Here is an 18591-nt window from a genome sequence, read left to right as displayed (position 1 = left end):
GACTGACACCGCCGGAAAGTGTCTGCCACCGGTTGTGTTACCGAATGGTCAAACCCCCCCATTGAGTCCAGTCTCCTTGAACCAGGATGTAGTTTGGACCGGACCTTCATGAAATCTCGCTCCGTTCCGGAAAGTTAAAAGGAAAAGGTTGGGAGAGAGAGATAGGTGTGTGTGTGTGAATGTAGGTTCATAATAGAAAAGCTTCAGTTGTCGTTGTTTCAGAACATTATCTCCACCAGGTTTTTCAAAAAAGCACATTATCTTCAAGCTAAATGCTACTTAGCTCAGCTCAGAAAAGACAAAAAAGGGGCGTCTACGTCTAGACGTGGATAGGGCGGGGTACACAAAACAGAAGAACGGTGGGGGCTGGATCACCCTCGCCGTAGTCCCTCTCCTAGCTTCCTGTCTGTCCAGACCTCCTCTTAGACACACACGGTCTCCCCAGCTCCGTCAAGAGACTGGGAGATGGCGCTTTCTCACAGGACGGAGGAAACTTATAAAACCTACGGCAATGCCCTCTCTTCAGAGACACATTTCCATCCGCCTCCCACGTAACAAACATACAATTTCTACAGACAAACTCACGCGTATTAGCAACCATATACAGCTAGGTTTTTTCCCTCAAAAAAACTCTCGGGACGGCCATCTGTGAAAGCTCATCTTTCACCCATCTGTCTACATCGTTCTAATTAACAACAATTTTAGCGGAGAAGCTCTTTACTGCATTTAACACCGAATTCAGACACAACTATGATTTTTAGTCTGTCTACACGTTTCTACAACAAATTTTACTCGGGCTTCTCCTTTACGTAGTTCATCTACTTATTTCCAAACCAGACAGATCAATACTTTCTTGAGACCAAGGATTCTGACACATCTATCTGATGTGTCAGATAGATGTTGCCTCTCTGACGCCTGACTATAAGGAGATCACAGGGCTCCAGACTAACTTTTTCCCTTGGTTGCACTGGTGCGCCAAACTTTTTTATTTAGGTGCACCAGCACAAAATTTTGGTGCACCCAAATTTTTCCTTGCGTCGCCACAATTTCAAAGTCACCTTTTTATCACGCTCCATATACATTCATATATATTATGTAAATGACCTTAAACAAGAATAAGGTGTAGGTAAATATTGGTTTTATTTGACGCACAATTAAACTGTATATAAAAATATTTTAAGTGCTTCACTGAGCTGCCAAACTAAAACATTGCAAGCAAAATAAAACATTTTAAAATAGAAAGTGCTACTGTTTAAAAGTGCTTCCCTGAACTGAGACCTAACATTTCATGGCTCAAAGTCTTATAGCGGGTCCCCCCTTGCTGTCGCATGCCCTTCAGACGGCCAACACCTGTAATTTGGCTTTCTTGCCCTTTGGCCTTGGCTAAACCAGCTTGCCACACTCTCCCTAGCATTAACAGCCTAGCTCCATGGGTTAGCTCCATGGCCCAGCTCCGTAACTCAGGGGTGGGCAATTAATTTTGACAAGGTGCCACATGAGAAACCTGAAATGTGTTGGAGGGCCGCATCAACGATAACTTGAACTTAATTCTGCTCACTATTCATTTTCCCCCATTGTAAAAAGCAGTAAAGTCTATATTTTGATTAGCTGCTACTGGTTATCAGAAGAATAAGGATATTCTGTAAATACTTATATAAATATTTTACATGTTGGTCAACTAGGAAAAGACTAATGAAGTAACAGTAAAAACTAAAATAATCATTTACATCAGTGTGTCATTTTATTTGTAACTAGTTAATCTTCACCAACACTGAAAAGTTGTTTTGCAGTATGTTAAAGATATGCAATTTATCAACTTTATACAAAAAGCAATACTTTTTTGCAGTTCATTTTGTTATGTGAGAGGAATCCAGTGGGCTTGAACAAGTGCATCGAAATCTGGCTGAATGTCTGAGGTGGATATGCGAAGGACAGCTGACAGGTGATGATCCGAGTGTGAAATTTACTAGCAAACCATCAGCCTCGCCCACTGAATCAGTCAAGTTCTTATTATGTCCGCGTTAGTTTTTTTCTTGAGTCCCTTAGTGCCGATTCAAATTGTAATCCTTCAACACAGCGACCTGTTCTCCAAAACTAAGAACACAGCTTTGACTTTGACCTCAGTAAACAGATACTTAGAAGTCCATGTCTTGTTAAAAACTCTACATTCTGTATCAACCTTGCGTTTTTCATTTTCGAGGGCTAACTCTCCTGTCGGTGAGGTTGCGCAAGCGCACATATGTAAATTGCCTGATCACTAGTGTTTCAGGACGACATATTTACAACCGCTCAACACATTTTTTTTTTTGTGTTTTTTTTATTTACCTCACGCGGGCCGGATTGGAACAACCTGTGGGCCGGTTGTGGCCCGCGGGCCGTACAATGCCCAGGTCTGCCATAACTGATTCTCTGGTGCTCAGGTCGTAATTTCAATCACACAGCACGGAGCAGTGTAGGCCTACAGGAATATCTGGACCACAGCCAATCAGAGGCAAAGACCCGCCCCATCTCTGTCTCTGATTAGTTTAGACCACGATATGATCCAACCATGAGTGCGAGTTCCGTCAAAGAAGAAACAAACGCTTCGTTCCTGGAGAGGCAGCGGATGCGAGGAGGTTAGGTGCACCGGTGCGACCTAGTAAAAAATTTTGTCGCACCAGTACAAATTTTGATCGCATATGCGACCGAATTGGTCACACTAGAGCCCAGGATCATAGTTTCAGCGCGCCAGCTCCTAGCTTCCTCAGCATCTTGGCAGAACTCTGCCCAGACTGGACGCTTTTTCCTCAACCCCAGTGCTTGACTTTGCATCGTCTGGGGTCCAAGCCTCTCTAAGCTGGTCTTTGAAAACCGTAGAAGTCCACATTTCACTTTGTTACAGAGACAATATAATCACACACATTGCACATGCATTCCACTCATGCAAGCTACGTTGATTTGACGAAAGACAACCCTTCACTCATTTTTCTTTCTTAATCGTGTTACAGCCTTTACTTCATAAGAGAAACAGATGAGATAACTTACCAGTTTCTTGAAGTAGTTAAGAGCAATCACGTCGGGGTCACCAACTGTTGTCCGTGGAAGGTAGTAAAAGTCGTCGGAGGCAAAATATCTTTCAACAGCTCAAGGCAGCTTGATGGTTTATTTCGGCAAGGCAGATGTGCGTTCACAAACACATACAAAAAGGACAACCCCTTGCTGCCCCAACATTCATGTTTTAAAGACTAAATGAGAATAATCCCCCCGCCCTGTATAATATAATGACGGCATCATATCGGAAAGTTCTAGTCTGTCCCTTGACCTTACTTCCTCATACTCCACCCTGCGTGCATTGTTTTGGCTGGTCAGGTTGTTGATGAACTTCTCTACAGCTAAAAAACCCATCTTCTACTTACTCCCCCTCCAATGTCCTGGGATAATGTCCTTGGCATTCAACACCCCCTCCTCAACTCAACAGAACCGGACTTTCCTTCTCTCTTATCACTAAATTCGGGCCTCGAACAACAACAACCCATCACTATTGGTACAGTGCCTGTAGCCCCTTAAGACTAAGTTCAACAATGATTTGATCCCACCACCTGCAACCTGTCTTGACCCCCTCCCTTTCCTGCCAGGGCCCATCCAATTGATTGGGTCTACCATACACTGTTGAGCAACAACAGCCTATTACACTCAGGATACAAATTCCTTTCCCATACTTAGTTTGCCAAACCAATTCCCCCACCATACTTTCTCCTGTTCTGGTTAAATCTAGTTTGGAGTGGAGTTTATCAACTGCGCACCATTTCTTAATTGCGCAGATAGAAGTCAGCCATTTTAGGCCCCAACATCTGACCTGGAGTAACCTTCCCTGGTTTGCCTCGCTGTCCCATAATCAATTTCCCACAACAGTAACTACGTTGGTCATTAAACACCTCGTATATGCATTGGTAGAGTTAGGGTTGTAGTGATCATTCAATTAATTTTCTTTTGAGGCTTTTCCCAAACCATAACTTACCACAACAATATAAATAAGTGTTTCGTGTATAGATAAAATGTATAAAAACATCTTACTTTTACTATGCATGACTATAATTTGTATTTGGGTGTGCTCAAGCCTTCGGCGAGAGCACAACCTTTGTTCTCTCACATATATATTATTATTATTTATTTTTTTATTTATTTTTGCCCCCCTAAAACTCAGTCAATATTTGGCCTACATAGACAACGTAGGTGTCAAACGTTTCGTCTTGGTAGCGATTGAGTTGCTTCTATTGGAATTTACGTTCCGTTGCATGGTTTAAGCTTCAGTTAAGGTTTTGTGGCGAAAAGTGAAGCTAACGGTGGCTAATTTGCTAGCCACAGTCACTGACGTTACTAACGTCACTAACGTCACGAAAACACGCGTGACTACTTTTGCCAGAACATTCGTTTAGCATCTGTTAACTTGGGGGATAGCTAGGCTAACTATAGCTTTACTGCAAGGCAGCTGCAGAAACGCCACAAGAAAAGAGGCCAGGGTGATAACTATTTACTCATTTTACTTTGTGATATGACACACAATTGTGATGTGTAATGTACAATATAAGCTGATATTATTAAGGAAGTACATCTACTTTCGGAAACAGTAGTCTACTATTTCACTGAAGTATTAGCATCATGACATTAGCCTGTGTTTCCCGGGCAACACATACTACAGTGGTCTATGATGTAGCGTTATCTGTTTTCAATCCTTAAAATAAACATTCCTCACATATACATTTTCGTTGTAGGATTTATTCTGACATTAGAAAACGATTTGTTGGTGAAATTACCATTACCTGTGGTTTCAAACCAGTGTAGCTCACTGCAACGCTGTAGCTTACGCGAGACACACTACAAAAACATCTAGCTACAGTACACAGCTGTTTAGGAAGTCAAACGGCGACAGAAAATGTTCGGTACTCCCCTTACTTAAATCAAAAGTCTATCTAACTACTAACCTGAACTTCATTGCCACAGCCTAAACGTTGTCAATCTGTTCATGAAAATAATTAATTTCAGCCTAAACCGTACAACGGAACGTTAAATCCAATTCAACCAACGCAATCGCTACCAAGACGAACACAGCAGTAGTCTAGTACTGTACCGTAGTAGTACAATTTACCGGGGCAGCTTCTCCACACAGGGCTTTATCGCATTTTGCGTTTTTACTGACAATGATCGCTATCAGTGAGCTTTTTATGAATGAGCGATTTTCCACTAAATAAATGTCAAGCTTATTTACTTTTTGGGGGGCATATTTTCAGTTAGCAGATGGTACCGTTTGAATCGCGATTCCATCTTCTACTGCCGGGTAACGTCGTAGAATAATCTTCAAAGGGGTTGTTTATTCATGAATGAATGCAATATGAGTAGGCTAAATGCCTGAAAATATCATGAGAAGGGAAAAACTTAAAACGACGTTTAAATCATAGAGATTAGGTCAATTTTTACACCGGTCTGCACTAATGTCACGAAAACACGCGTGACTACCTTTGGCAGAACATTCGTTTCGCATCTGTTAACTTGGGGGATAGCTAGGCTAACTACAGCTTTACTGCAAGGCAGCTGCAGAAACGCCACAAGAAAAGAGGCCAGGGTGATAACTATTTTCTCATTTTACTTTGTGATATGACACACAATTGTGATGTGTAATGTACAATATAAGCTGATATTATTAAGGAAGTACATCTACTTTCGGAAACAGTAGTCTACTATTTCACTGAAGTATTAGCATCATGACATTAGCCTGTGTTGCCCGGGCAACACATACTACAGTGGTCTTTGATGTAGCGTTATCTGTTTTCAATCGTTAAAATAAACATTCCTCACATATAAATTTTCGTTATATGATTTATTCTGACATTAGTAAACGATTTGTTGGTGAAATTACCATTACCTGTGGTTTCAAACCAGTGTAGCTCACTGCAACGCTGTAGCCTACCCGAGACACTAGTGTGAGTAGCTAACAAAAACTCCTCAGCTGTTCAAGTCAAACGGTGACAGAACATGTTCGGCACTCCCCTTACTCAAAAGTCTTTCAATAGTTGAAACAATCTGACTACTAACCTGAACTTCATTGCCACAGCCTAAACTTTGTCAATCTGTTCATGAAAATAATTAATTTCAGCCTTAACCGTACAACGGAACGTTAAATCGAATTCAACCAACGCAATCGCTACCAAGACCAACACAGCAGTAGTCTAGTACTGTACTGTAGTAGTAGAATTTACCGGGGCAGCTTCTCCACACAGGGCTATATCGCATTTTGAGTTGTTACTGACAATGATCGCTACCAGTGAGCTTTTTATGAATGAGCTATTTTCCACTAAATAAATGTCAAGCTTATTTACGTTTTTGGGGGCATATTTTCAGTTAGCAGATGGTACTGTTTGAATCGCGATTCTATCTTCTGCCGGTAAAGTCGTAGAATAATCTTAAAAGGGGGTTCTTTATTAATGAATGCAATATGAGTAGTCTAAATGCCTGAAAATATCACGAGAAGGGACAACTTAAAAGGACGTTTAAGTCATAGAGATTAGGTCCATTTGTACACCGGTCTGCCAAATGTATTCGTTTTGATTCAGCCTGTCAGCTGCCTCTTGCAGGGGAAATGAGAAGACATCATATTTCATTCTACACTTCACTCATATTTTGAGTTGTAAATGAGCAGCAAAAAAAAGATGCTTTTAAATCTATGTAATCTTTATAAATAATAAGTAGGCCCGATGCATTTTTATATAAAATATACAGACCCCTGTGCAACCGACGCAAGCAAGCACACCCTACAATTTCCCCAGAAATTGTATCCTCTCTAGTTACTTTGTGGATTTGTTTTTTTACCATGTTATTAGGATTACTGCTGGAGGACAACCCATCTATCCGAGCCATCACTCTTGGACATGGACACATCCTTGTGGGAACCAAAAACGGCGAGATTTTGGAGATAGACAAAAGTGGCCCCATGACCTTGCTGGTTCAGGTGTGTGGGTTCCTCCAACCCTGGGATGAGCAGCTTCCACAACAGCTAAATATAACATGGATACACAGTACAACTAACACTGAGAGTGGAGGACGATAGCTCCTGTGAGGGATTTATTTTCCCGGGCAGTTCCCCATTGTCTCATTGTGTTTGTGTGCTTTCTTCAGGGTCATATGGAGGGTGAGGTCTGGGGTTTGGCTGCGCACCCCCTGCTGCCAGTATGCGCCACTGTTAGTGATGATAAAACTCTTCGCATCTGGGAGTTGTCTGCCAACCATCGCATGGTGGCTGTCCGCAAACTTAAGAAAGGTAACTTGAATGTTTCTTGTGCCTTTCTTTACCAGTACAGTTGACTAACTACTTGAAATTGCATCTAACTTTGTGTTGTCCTTTGTGTGTGTGTGTATGTGTGTGTGCTTTAGGTGGAAGGTGTTGTGCCTTTTCTCCTGATGGGAAAGCCTTAGCCGTGGGTCTGAATGATGGTAGTTTCCTTGTTGTGAATGCTGACACCCTGGAAGACATGGTGACCTTTCATCACCGGAAAGAGGTTATCTCTGATATACGATTCTCCCAGGGTGTGTTATTTGTTTTTGCTATCTATTTTTTTATTGGTTTGTTTTGTTATTGAATGATTAGTCTAGTAGATTTCTAAATACAGTATCTGTACAAATCCTACATGGAATTGTGAGAACAATTTTCTCTTTGTTAATCTTGTAATGTGTGCCAGATGCTGGGAAGTACCTGGCAGTGGCTTCCCATGACACCTTTGTGGACATTTACAATGTTCTCACAAGCAAAAGGGTTGGCATTTGTAAAGGAGCCTCCAGCTACATCACCCACATAGACTGGGATACCCATGGTAAGGGCCAGAAAAACACATGTCAAAACACATTGGAAAATCCATTAAGCCAACAGTATTTTACCCGGGCCTGGCAAAAGGACTGATGAAGGTAATCAAGTTTACAAAAATGTATGTGAATTACAGGTAAATTGCTGCAGGTCAACACTGGTACAAAAGAACAGTTATTCTTCGAAGCTCCAAGAGGAAGGAAACAAAACATTAACGTGGCAGAGGTCTGAAGATTAGATACATTTTTTCCAAATTGTGTGACATAAAGGCACTTACTCTTACATACATATATTTTTACTCTGAAACACTGTGTGTGTCTGTACAGTTTGAAAAGGTTGATTGGGCCACTTGGACATCAGTTCTGGGCCCTACCTGTGAAGGGATCTGGCCAACACTGAGTTTTGTCAATGCTGCTTCTCTCACCAAAGACTGTAAACTCCTGGCCACAGGAGATGACTTTGGCTTTCTAAAGCTTTTTGGCTTTCCTTCTAAGGTAAGTGCACTTCAATTAAAAGAAGTCCAACTGTACAAATAGAACACACACATTATTTTGCAAGAGGTAAGTGTGCTTGTATACTCATACACTCTTTTGCTCCAGGGCCAGTTTGCCAAGTTTAAGAAGTATGTGGGGCACAGTGCCAATGTGACCAACGTTCGCTGGTCCAACGACGACACCATGTTGCTGTCAGTAGGGGGTTCTGACACAGCCCTCATGATCTGGGCCAGAGAAGCTTCAGGGCACAAAGAGAACAAGGCGGTGGATAGCGAGGAGTCTGACGACGACGCAGAGGAGGATGGAGGTATGTAACACTTGAAATCTGGACAACTTATTGGGTGTGCTTTGCCTTCGGCAAGGGCACAACCTTTGTTCTCTCACATATATATTATTGGGTGTGCTTTGCCTTCGGCAAGGGCACAACCTTTGTTCTCTCACATATATATTATTATTGGGTGTGCTCAAGCCTTCGGCGAGAGCACAACCTTTGTTCTCTCACATATATATTATTATTATTTTTATTATTCTTTTTGCCCCCCTAAAACTCAGTCAATATTTGGCCTACATAGACAACGTAGGTGTCAAACGTTTCGTCTTGGTAGCGATTGAGTTGCTTCTATTGGAATTTACGTTCCGTTGCATGGTTTAGGCTTAAGTTAAGTTTTTGTGGCGAAAAGTGAAGCTAACGGTGGCTAATTTGCTAGCCACAGTCATTGACGTTACTAACGTCACTACGTCACTAACGTCACGAAAACACGCGTGACTTCCTTTGGCAGAACATTCGTTTCGCATCTGTTAACTTGGGGGATAGCTAGGCTAACTATAGCTTTACTGCAAGGCAGCTGCAGAAACGCCACAAGCAAAGAGGCCAGGGTGATAACTATTTACTCATTTTACTTTGTGATATGACACACAATTGTGATGTGTAATGTACAGTATAAGCTGATATTATTAAGGAAGTACATCTACTTTCGGAAACAGTAGTCAACTATTTCACTGAAGTATTAGCATCATGACATTAGCCTGTGTTGCCCGGGCAACACATACTACAGTGGTCTATGATGTATCTGTTTTCAATCGTTAAAATAAACATTCCTCACATATACATTTTCGTTATATGATTTATTCTGACATTAGTAAACGATTTGTTGGTGAAATTACCATTACCTGTGGTTTCAAACCAGTGTAGCTCACTGCAACGCTGTAGCTTACGCGAGACACACTACAAAAACATCTACAGTACACAGCTGTTTAGGAAGTCAAACGGCGACAGAACATGTTCGGCACTCCCCTTACTTAAATCAATTAAGTCTATCTAACTACTAACCTGAACTTCATTGCCACAGCCTACACGTTGTCAATCTGTTCATGAAAATAATTAATTTCAGCCTAAACCGTACAACGGAACGTTGAATCCAATTCAACCAACGCAATCGCTACCAAGACGAACACAGCAGTAGTCTAGTACTGTACCGTACAGTACGTAGTACAATTTACCGGGGCAGCTTCTTCTCCACACAGGGCTATATCGCATTTTGCGTTGTTACTGACAATGATCGCTACCAGTGAGCTTTTTATGAATGAGCGATTTTCCACTAAATAAATGTCAAGCTTATTTACGTTTTGGGGGGCATATTTTCAGTTAGCAGATGGTACTGTTTGAATTGCGATTCCATCTTCTACTGCCGGGTAACGTCGTAGAATAATCTTCAAAGGGGGTTCTTTATTAATGAATGAATGCAATGAGTAGGCTAAATGCCTGAAAATATCATGAGAAGGGAAAAACTTAAAATTACGTTCAAGTCATAGAGATTAGGTCAATTTTTACACCGGTCTGCCAAATTTATTCGTTTTGATTCAACGATGAGGCTGCCTCTTGCAGGGGAAATGAAAAGACATCCATTTCATTCTACACTTCACTCGTATTTTCAGTTGTAAATGAGCAGCAAAAAAAAAAATGCTTTTAAATCTATGTAATATTTATAAATAATAAGTATGCATTTTTATATCAAATATAGGCTACAGAAATATCTGTTGTAAAAATTTCATTCACAGACATCCCAACCTGCAGAGACTCCCCCCCCCCCCCCCCCCCTCCTCCCGTGACGCAATCCGGACGCATGATGTAGGCCCCTATCTCTACCAGAAATTACCATTAGACAGTCTCTCGCTCGCTCGAAATACAAAATCCCCGATTTCCGGGAGATTGTACAGCATTTGCGGGCGTCAGGGAGCCGCTATTGAAATGCGGTAGACTCCCGGACCTTCCGGAAGACTTGGGATGTCTGCATTCAAAAACGGACCCCTGTGCAACCGACGCAAGCAAGCACACCCTACAATTTCCCCATAAATTGTACCCTCTCTAGTTCAGTAAAATTATGAAAAAAATCTATTAATAATCACAAAATAATATTGAAGGATTCTCCCTGAAGCCAAATCTCATACTGCTTGTTTTTTCAGGATATGACAGCGATGTTGCACGAGAAAAGGGCATAGACTATGTCACCAAGATCTACGCTGTCAGCATTCGTGGCATGACTGGCACCAAGCCCCACCTGCAACAGAAAGAGGTGCCAGTGGAGGAAAGGTAGAGTGGAATTCCCCTGTGTGTATCTGTGGTCCACTGTATGCAGTTATCCATACTAATGCGTTCAGTGTTTGGTGTGTGCAGGCCTCCTGTGAGTCGAGCTGCCCCCTTGCCAGAGAAGCTGGTGAAGAATAATGTTAACAAGAAGAAGAAAGTGGTTGAGGTTTGTCATGCTTTCTAAATCTGTCCAGGAACCAATGTTCCCTCAAAAAAAAATCCACACTGAGCAAATAGAAATCTGTCTGAGCGCAAACCTCAGTACTCTGAGCAAAGTTTGCAGAGAACCCCGGTAGCTTCTTCGTAACTAAATATATCAGAAAGCTTCACCAGCCTACTTGAACATCCCTTGTGTCCGTTTGAACGATTTCATCAAACCATTTGTGTTTAAATGTAAAACTGCCCCTTTTTTTGGGTGCCTGTAAGGTAACGTGATTTTCGTTGGTAGTCAAAGCTTGAGCTGAGCGCCAGTGTCGTCGTTTTGTTAAAAGCTTGCGTGTAGCCTAGAGTGACATTGAAACGTATGAAGAGGGCTTCGCCGCTTTTGGCCGATCAATTAAACATTTATAGTTTTATTAAATGATAATTAAAAAAATACCGCGCAGGCGCGCAGCTTAGAGGGAACATTGTCAGGAACAGTTAAACTGTGTGGTTTAACATAGTTGATTTTGTCATGTTTAATGATAACTGTAGTGGGAAAGCATTCCTATTCCGGTATGATTTTGATATTTCAGACTAAATGATTTTACTTAATTTTGCTATTGCTAATTTATTAGTAAGTACGATAAATCTTACAAGTAACACCCAAGCATATACTGTATGTCTGACAGTCTTTTCTGCAATTATATACTGAAAAATGTATGTGTGGGTGTGTTTGTGTTTGTTTAGGAGCTGGCCTTGGAGCATGTGTTTGGTTATAGGGGCTTTGATTGTCGGAACAACCTTCATTACCTAAACGATGGTGCAGATATCATCTTCCATACTGCAGCAGCAGTTGTCATACAGAACCTCTCTGCAGGTGTGTATGGGGACAAAAGCCTGGAACAACCTGCAATGTAGAATGCAGACCTGGGTCAAAAATTGAAAATCAAACACTAGTATTTACAATATTTGAAAGAATTGTTGATATATTTATCTCAGTGAGTCAATCAAGTCCACCAAGTATTTAATCATACAAATAATTTGCTTTAGAAAGATTAAGTTATAGTTAGTTTGAGGTTGTTGTTTTTTGCTTTAGGTCTATTATTCATGGTATATGGGTGAAGTTAGGGTTAGGTAGTCAGTTATTGAAGACTATGAATAATGAACTACATTGTCAGCTCAATTGTTATCCCACATCACGGGCGTTCAGAGAAAAGTAGATTTACTGTATATTGAACAGTGACCTCTCTTTATAGGGACGCAAAGTTTTTACCTTGAGCACACCGATGACATTCTCTGTCTCACTGTCAATCAACACCCAAAGTATCAAAATATCATCGCTACAGGGCAGATAGGTAAGTGAGAACACATTCACATAAACGTAGTGTGGCCTCCATTGATCTCATCCCCATTCTACATTTGGCTTCTTTGAAAAGAAAGTTGTCTGTACATCCAATTCGTTCTTTTTGAAATGTTATAATAAAGGTTTTTAAGGTACTTTACTTCCAATATCCCCATCCCTTTATTTCTCAATTGACAATAACAAGAGCAAGCCATCTAGAGCTTTTTTAACTTGTAGGCTTTTTATTGAGCACTGTGATGAAAGTTGACACTTTTACTCATTGCACTGATTTTCTTTTGACGCTTCCTCATCCTGTTATTGTTCATCACATGACAGGCGATGTCACAGATCTTCCAGGTAAGACGTAGTTTTTTTTCTTCTTCATGTCAGTTTCTTTTGCCACACATCTTTTTTTTCCACAGTACTAACATTCATGGCTGTGACTGCTAAACAACATTCATGCATGCAACACACCCAAGTAACCCGATTTAAAGCTGCAATTTCTTTCAACTTCTGTAGGATGTTTTTTAACAAAGTATTTAACAAAGTATTATTTACTGCCCATGTTTTCTGTGTAGAGTCTGAAGTTTGTGGTGAGTATTTATTGTGCAAGCCCCCCTGTTCAGGTCATGTTAAGTCCATCTACAGTACCTTTTAATGTAGTGTGTAACCCCCCTAGAAGAGTGGTAGAGACAATATATTGAAGCAAGTCTGACTATGAACGAATCCTTGCTTTACACTTATGGTAAGCATGCAACACTGTAGCAAAGGAGGCTTTTGTGTTTGGTATGACGAGGGTGCGATTGAGGATTATTTGAACGTATAATTTTTTATAAATAATAAAATCTTATAAATAAAAACAGGAAATTCAAATATTTACCAGCATTTGACTGAAGGATTTAGATAAATTGCCATATACTGTACTAACATGTGAAAAGCCAAGAAAAGTAGAAACTGGATAAAACATTAGAAACATAAGTATAGTACCATAGAGAGTCTGAGTAGCAAAAGACAAGATTGTCAGTGGTTTACAGTTTCCCTGCTCTCACATTAATCCTGAATCAGACCCTCAGTCACTTCTCAAGTACTGCCCTTTCAAACAGGTGCTGCATGTTGATACCAACCCTTGACCAGTCTTAAATGAATACAACTAGGCCTGTATTAAACAAGCTAGGAGGGGTTGTAAAGTTCAACATGCCAATATTCCCATCAGTTAAACCTCAAACCCTTTTCTATACACTGCCCTTGTCTAAATACATCTGTTCACCTTGGGTTACGATACTTTAAAACAACAAAGGATTTTGTGTGTGCAGGCCTTGCCCCCTCTATCCACGTGTGGGACGCTGTGACCAAGCAGACGCTGTCCGTCTTGCGATGTTCCCATGCCAAGGGGGTTGGCTATGTCAACTTCAGCGCCACGGGCAAGCTGCTGTTGTCTGTGGGAGTTGAGCCTGAGCACACTATCAGTGTGTGGCGCTGGCATGAAGGTAAGACCACTTGGAGACTGTAAATGATTCCTTGCTGCACATGAAATTGTCCACAAAAAAAAAAAGTGTTTCATAGAGAAAGACACTTTATTTAAATAGCACATTTCATACACAAGGTAGACTCGGGTGTGCATCACATAAAAACATGTAATATAATAAAACTAAATATAAAAAAGAATGCATAATTATACATTTTAAGTCTATATAATGTATTTTAATAGGATTAGATTAATTGGCTTGCTCAGGGCAATCGTGGAGCAATCGGATAGCCCCCCACTCCACTTAATACCTTGTAGTTAGCGTACTTATACAGTACTGTGTTTGGGTGGAGATTAGGGGTGTAACAATACACTCAGCTCACGACTTGATACGTATCACGATACTGGGTTCACGATACAATACGTATTGCGATATTTTTGAACAAAATTGAAAATGATATTCAGTTCACAGAATTTATTTCCAAAACATTAAACATTTTCAATAACTTTCTTTGTCGTACATACAACTCAGTTCAAGCCATTTCTGTGAATGCAGTGAATTAGTGCATGATGCAGGTGCAGAGTAGATAGCGTCCCGGTAGCTCAACCAATACAATAAAATGGACGTCATATTGTAAAAGTCTAGCCATAACTCTGTTAAATTGTTGTTGTTAAATACTATATAATGGCGTTGCCTTATTAAGAGGATAGGACAATTGATTACACAGGCTGTAAGGCTGCCTTGCTAGTTTATCACACTGTTTTGTTACAATTTCAAGGTTGCTTTATATACTTGGTCATAGTTTGTCTTTTTATTTATTTTTTGTCCATAGGCACCAAGGTGACCAGTAAAGGCAGCCATGCTGACAGAATCTTTGTGGTAGAGTTCCGGCCAGATTCAGACACTCAGTTTGTTTCTGTGGGGATCAAACATATCAAATTTTGGACCTTAGTCGGAGGCTCTCTCATGTATAAGAAAGGAGTGATTGGTGCTGTGGAAGATGGCAGAATGCAGACAATGTTATCTGTGGCTTTTGGAGCTGTGAGTATCACTGGTGTTTTTTTCACCACTGGCTGATACAATTTGCTACACCTAGGGACAGTTGAAAAAAGAACCCTATGATTGACATTTCACATTTAACGTTTTTTACCAATATATAACAAGTCAAACATTATTACTCAGAAAACTGTACATAGAGAATAGCTTGTAATATTATAAATGTGGTACTAGTAGTGTCAATTTTCAAGGAGTCAACAACGACAGTTAGAGCTACCCAGAGTCAAAACAAGTAACGTTGTGCATATATCTTACAAGAACGTGAAACACTCATACAGTTGCATTTTAAATTGCTCCCTTCACAGAATAACCTGACATTTACTGGTGCCATAAACGGTGACGTGTATGTGTGGAGAGAGCATTTCCTAGTGCGGGTGGTGGCCAAAGCACACACAGGACCAGTCTTTACCATGTACACTACCCTGAGGGACGGCCTCATCGTCACCGGAGGAAAGGAGAGACCGTGAGTACCACAGGGTGTTAATTGAATCGAAATTTTCTTTTTAAATGCGGCCAAATAATTGGGATGGGCCTGATGTAGATTTGTCATATGCTCGAGTGATGCTGTGTATTAGGGACAATACCATTTTGGCACAAACTGATGGCAATATCATAGGGGATGTCATGAGAAAAAAGCTGTTTGTTTTTGTTTAACAGAACCAAAGAAGGGGGAGCAGTGAAGCTGTGGGACCAAGAGATGAAGCGCTGCAGGGCGTTCCAACTGGAGACGGGTCAGCCCGTGGAGAACGTTCGATCCGTGTGTCGGGGCAAGGTATGTATGTAGGATGTGTTGAAATCTGTCAATTCTGTTTATTGTTGTAAAATATTTAAGTTTTCTTACTTTCATTTCTGATAAAGGGAAAAATTCTCGTGGGAACAAAAGATGGAGAAATCATTGAAGTGGGTGAAAAGAATGCAGCTTCCAACACCATGATAAATGGACATACTCAGGGGCGAATCTGGGGACTAGCAACACACCCCTCCAAAGACGTATTCATCTCAGCCAGTGATGACGGCACAATAAGAATATGGGACCTTGCTGATAAAGTGAGTGCTGAATCATGATGAAAATGAAACATGGCCTGTAATTCAATGTATTTGTTTGTTGTCATGGACAAGGCCAGAGGACTTACACATAATTCAGCTTATTAGACTGAGAAAAAGATCAGACAGGTTAGGTTAGACCCCCTTGCTGGATTTTACACTGCTGTTGGGAAATGGGATTGCAACTCCTAGAGACTATGAAATGCATTATGTCTGTCTGCTATAGTGCCAGGTTAGTTTTGTATGGCCTTAATAACTCGAAAGTGCAATACATGACTGCAATATTAAACAAACCAACAATTTGATTTGAAATGTTTAGGTTAAGGTTGTCATTTTCATTGCTTCTAACTGTTTGTGTGCCTTTCACTCCCAGAAACTTCTCAATAAAGTGAGCTTGGGCCATCCAGCCAAGTGTACAGCGTTCAGCCCGAACGGAGAGATGGTGTCCATTGGCATGGAAAATGGAGAATTTATTGTCCTCCTAGTCAACTCCTTAACCGTGTGGGGAAAGAAGAGAGATAGAAGCGTAGGGATCCAAGATATTCGGTAAGCCCTACTACTATCCCTACACTATTATCCGTTTCTACTCAAATTTTAAAGGCATTTTTCAAAACCTTGAATCACAAAAAGATAATAAAATCTGACTCCGGACATCTGCACATAATGTGTACACATCTGACTTTCCTTCAGATTCAGCCCAGATAACTGTCTCCTCGCGGTTGGCTCAGTGGATAGTGCAGTGGACTTCTATGATCTGACTCTGGGTCCATCTCTGAACCGTATTGGTTACTGTAAGGACATTGCAGGCTTTGTCATTCAAATGGATTTCTCGGCTGACAGCAAGTATATTGAGGTAAGAGACAATTGTCAAATATGTATAGACGAGGTACATTAATTTATCAAATTTCAGGAGGGAGGATGGTGATAAAGAACGTCTTACGCATATTTACACAGGAGAAGTTCATGTGAAGAGGGTTTTCTCATTTGTCATCACAGGTATCAACAGGTACATACAACCGTCAGGTTCATGAAGTTCCATCAGGGAAGATGGTAACAGAGCAAGCAATCACTGAAAGAATAACTTGGGCCACTTGGACAAGGTAAGGTTAAGAACTTGTTTGGATTGTTTTAGTAAAAAGTTAGGACAATTTTTTGTGTCTCCATTAAGGATTCCTTCATAAGTACTCCTGAAGCATTTCCTTGTCAGTTTGCTGCTGGAAGCTCATATTTCCTAGTGAGAAGTTACAAATGACTAAATGTAAATGTACAAATACAACAGTGCATTCAGGCACATTTCTAAGGTGTCACCTAAATCAAGTAATACTTTGTAAGCTGTTGATTCCATGTAATTACCTTTGTAACATTAATAAATATGCTGATTTAAAATAATTAAGAATTACATTCCCATTCTTGTACCTTCCATAAGCTTAGAGTTCAAAGCCTTCGATGACAGAGAAATATTATCACAACATACACAGAGAAACTAGGCTTGACTAAAATAACAATTCTGATGTTTAGTTATATGGATGTTTTGTGCTTGTTTTCAGTGTATTAGGGGATGAAGTCATCGGTGTGTGGCCGAGAAATGCTGAAAAGGCCGATGTTAATTGTGCCTGCGTGTCTCACACTGGTCTCAATGTGGTCACCGGGGATGATTTTGGGCTTGTTAAGCTCTTTGACTTTCCATGCACAGAAAAATTTGTAAGTTCATGCTGTGTTAATTGCGTGATCCGGTTCACTTTAGAAAAAAATGACACAAGATTACAGTTACATTTGAAAAGCGAGGTGATTACTTCGAAATTCACATCCATATCTTCTTGAAGAAGACAGACAGAACATTTGTTTGATGGTGTCAAAGTACTACCTGGGTATCATGTTTAATTGATATTACTTTTGGCTATGAAAATGTAATTATAATCTTCTGGTTTACAGGCCAAACACAAGCGCTACTTTGGTCACTCTGCCCATGTGACAAATATACGTTTCTCCTATGATGATAAATATATTGTCAGTGCAGGAGGCAATGACTGCAGGTAAGTCAAAGTCTGCAAACAAAATGTTTATTTATTATGTAAGGTCCCTGGTTATAAAACCTCTTTCATGCATCATTTTTAATAATAAACTAACTCGTTTTGGCATCACTGTAATAGTCAATTAGTTTATCAGTACTGGCAAAATACATTGAATACTGCTTATCAAGCTGTAGTCTTTGAGAAGATCTCTTTAAAGCAGAGAACCTTCACTTATTGATTTAGTGGCTCCTATAACAATTTATTATGAATATTATTTCACATGTCAATCTTCTTCCTTTCATTTCTTTCTTTTCATTTTCTTGCATGCAGTTTGTTTGTATGGAAATGCTTGTGAAAAAGCATCACCAAAGTTCACTGGAAAATTCTCAAAGATGTTGAAGAAGGAACCAGGTGCCTGAAGAAAAAATCAGAGCTGCTGTACTCCTGAAATGCTGCATTTACAAATAGTGGATTGATCATTTCTATCAACCTCTTAAATTTCCACTTTTGCATACAAGTGGTGAAAAGTGAGAAATAAGCCAAAAAAGTATAATAAAATTTTAATTTTCAGTGTAAGCAGACCTAAAAGAGTAACTGAACAAGCCATTTCTGTGTTAG

General features: G+C 40.3%; 1 protein-coding gene across 2 annotated transcripts in view; it reads left to right on the top strand.

Annotated features, from left to right (window-relative positions):
• Positions 1 to 18328, top strand: part of eml6 (EMAP like 6) — a 46489-nt gene extending 28161 nt beyond the window's left edge. Inside the window, exons 20-42 of one of the 2 annotated variants that reach the window (XM_067259280.1) lie at positions 6855 to 6982; positions 7150 to 7291; positions 7405 to 7557; positions 7710 to 7841; positions 7968 to 8056; positions 8158 to 8325; positions 8431 to 8632; positions 10789 to 10915; positions 11000 to 11078; positions 11801 to 11930; positions 12310 to 12408; positions 12732 to 12752; positions 13709 to 13882; positions 14694 to 14902; positions 15223 to 15380; positions 15575 to 15689; positions 15776 to 15964; positions 16335 to 16507; positions 16652 to 16814; positions 16958 to 17061; positions 17509 to 17662; positions 17894 to 17994; positions 18304 to 18328. In XM_067259280.1, the coding sequence (XP_067115381.1) occupies positions 6855 to 6982; positions 7150 to 7291; positions 7405 to 7557; positions 7710 to 7841; positions 7968 to 8056; positions 8158 to 8325; positions 8431 to 8632; positions 10789 to 10915; positions 11000 to 11078; positions 11801 to 11930; positions 12310 to 12408; positions 12732 to 12752; positions 13709 to 13882; positions 14694 to 14902; positions 15223 to 15380; positions 15575 to 15689; positions 15776 to 15964; positions 16335 to 16507; positions 16652 to 16814; positions 16958 to 17061; positions 17509 to 17662; positions 17894 to 17994; positions 18304 to 18328 (3035 nt within the window). The remainder of the gene's footprint in view (positions 1 to 6854; positions 6983 to 7149; positions 7292 to 7404; positions 7558 to 7709; positions 7842 to 7967; positions 8057 to 8157; positions 8326 to 8430; positions 8633 to 10788; positions 10916 to 10999; positions 11079 to 11800; positions 11931 to 12309; positions 12409 to 12731; positions 12753 to 13708; positions 13883 to 14693; positions 14903 to 15222; positions 15381 to 15574; positions 15690 to 15775; positions 15965 to 16334; positions 16508 to 16651; positions 16815 to 16957; positions 17062 to 17508; positions 17663 to 17893; positions 17995 to 18303) is intronic. The other variant, XM_067259282.1, reaches the window with a different exon arrangement.
• The last annotated feature ends 263 nt before the right edge of the window (positions 18329 to 18591 follow it).

The sequence above is a fragment of the Osmerus mordax genome, chromosome 21 (assembly GCF_038355195.1).
Source record: "Osmerus mordax isolate fOsmMor3 chromosome 21, fOsmMor3.pri, whole genome shotgun sequence".
Classification (NCBI taxonomy): Eukaryota; Metazoa; Chordata; class Actinopteri; order Osmeriformes; family Osmeridae; genus Osmerus; species Osmerus mordax.
This window is presented reverse-complemented; position numbering and strand designations above follow the sequence as displayed.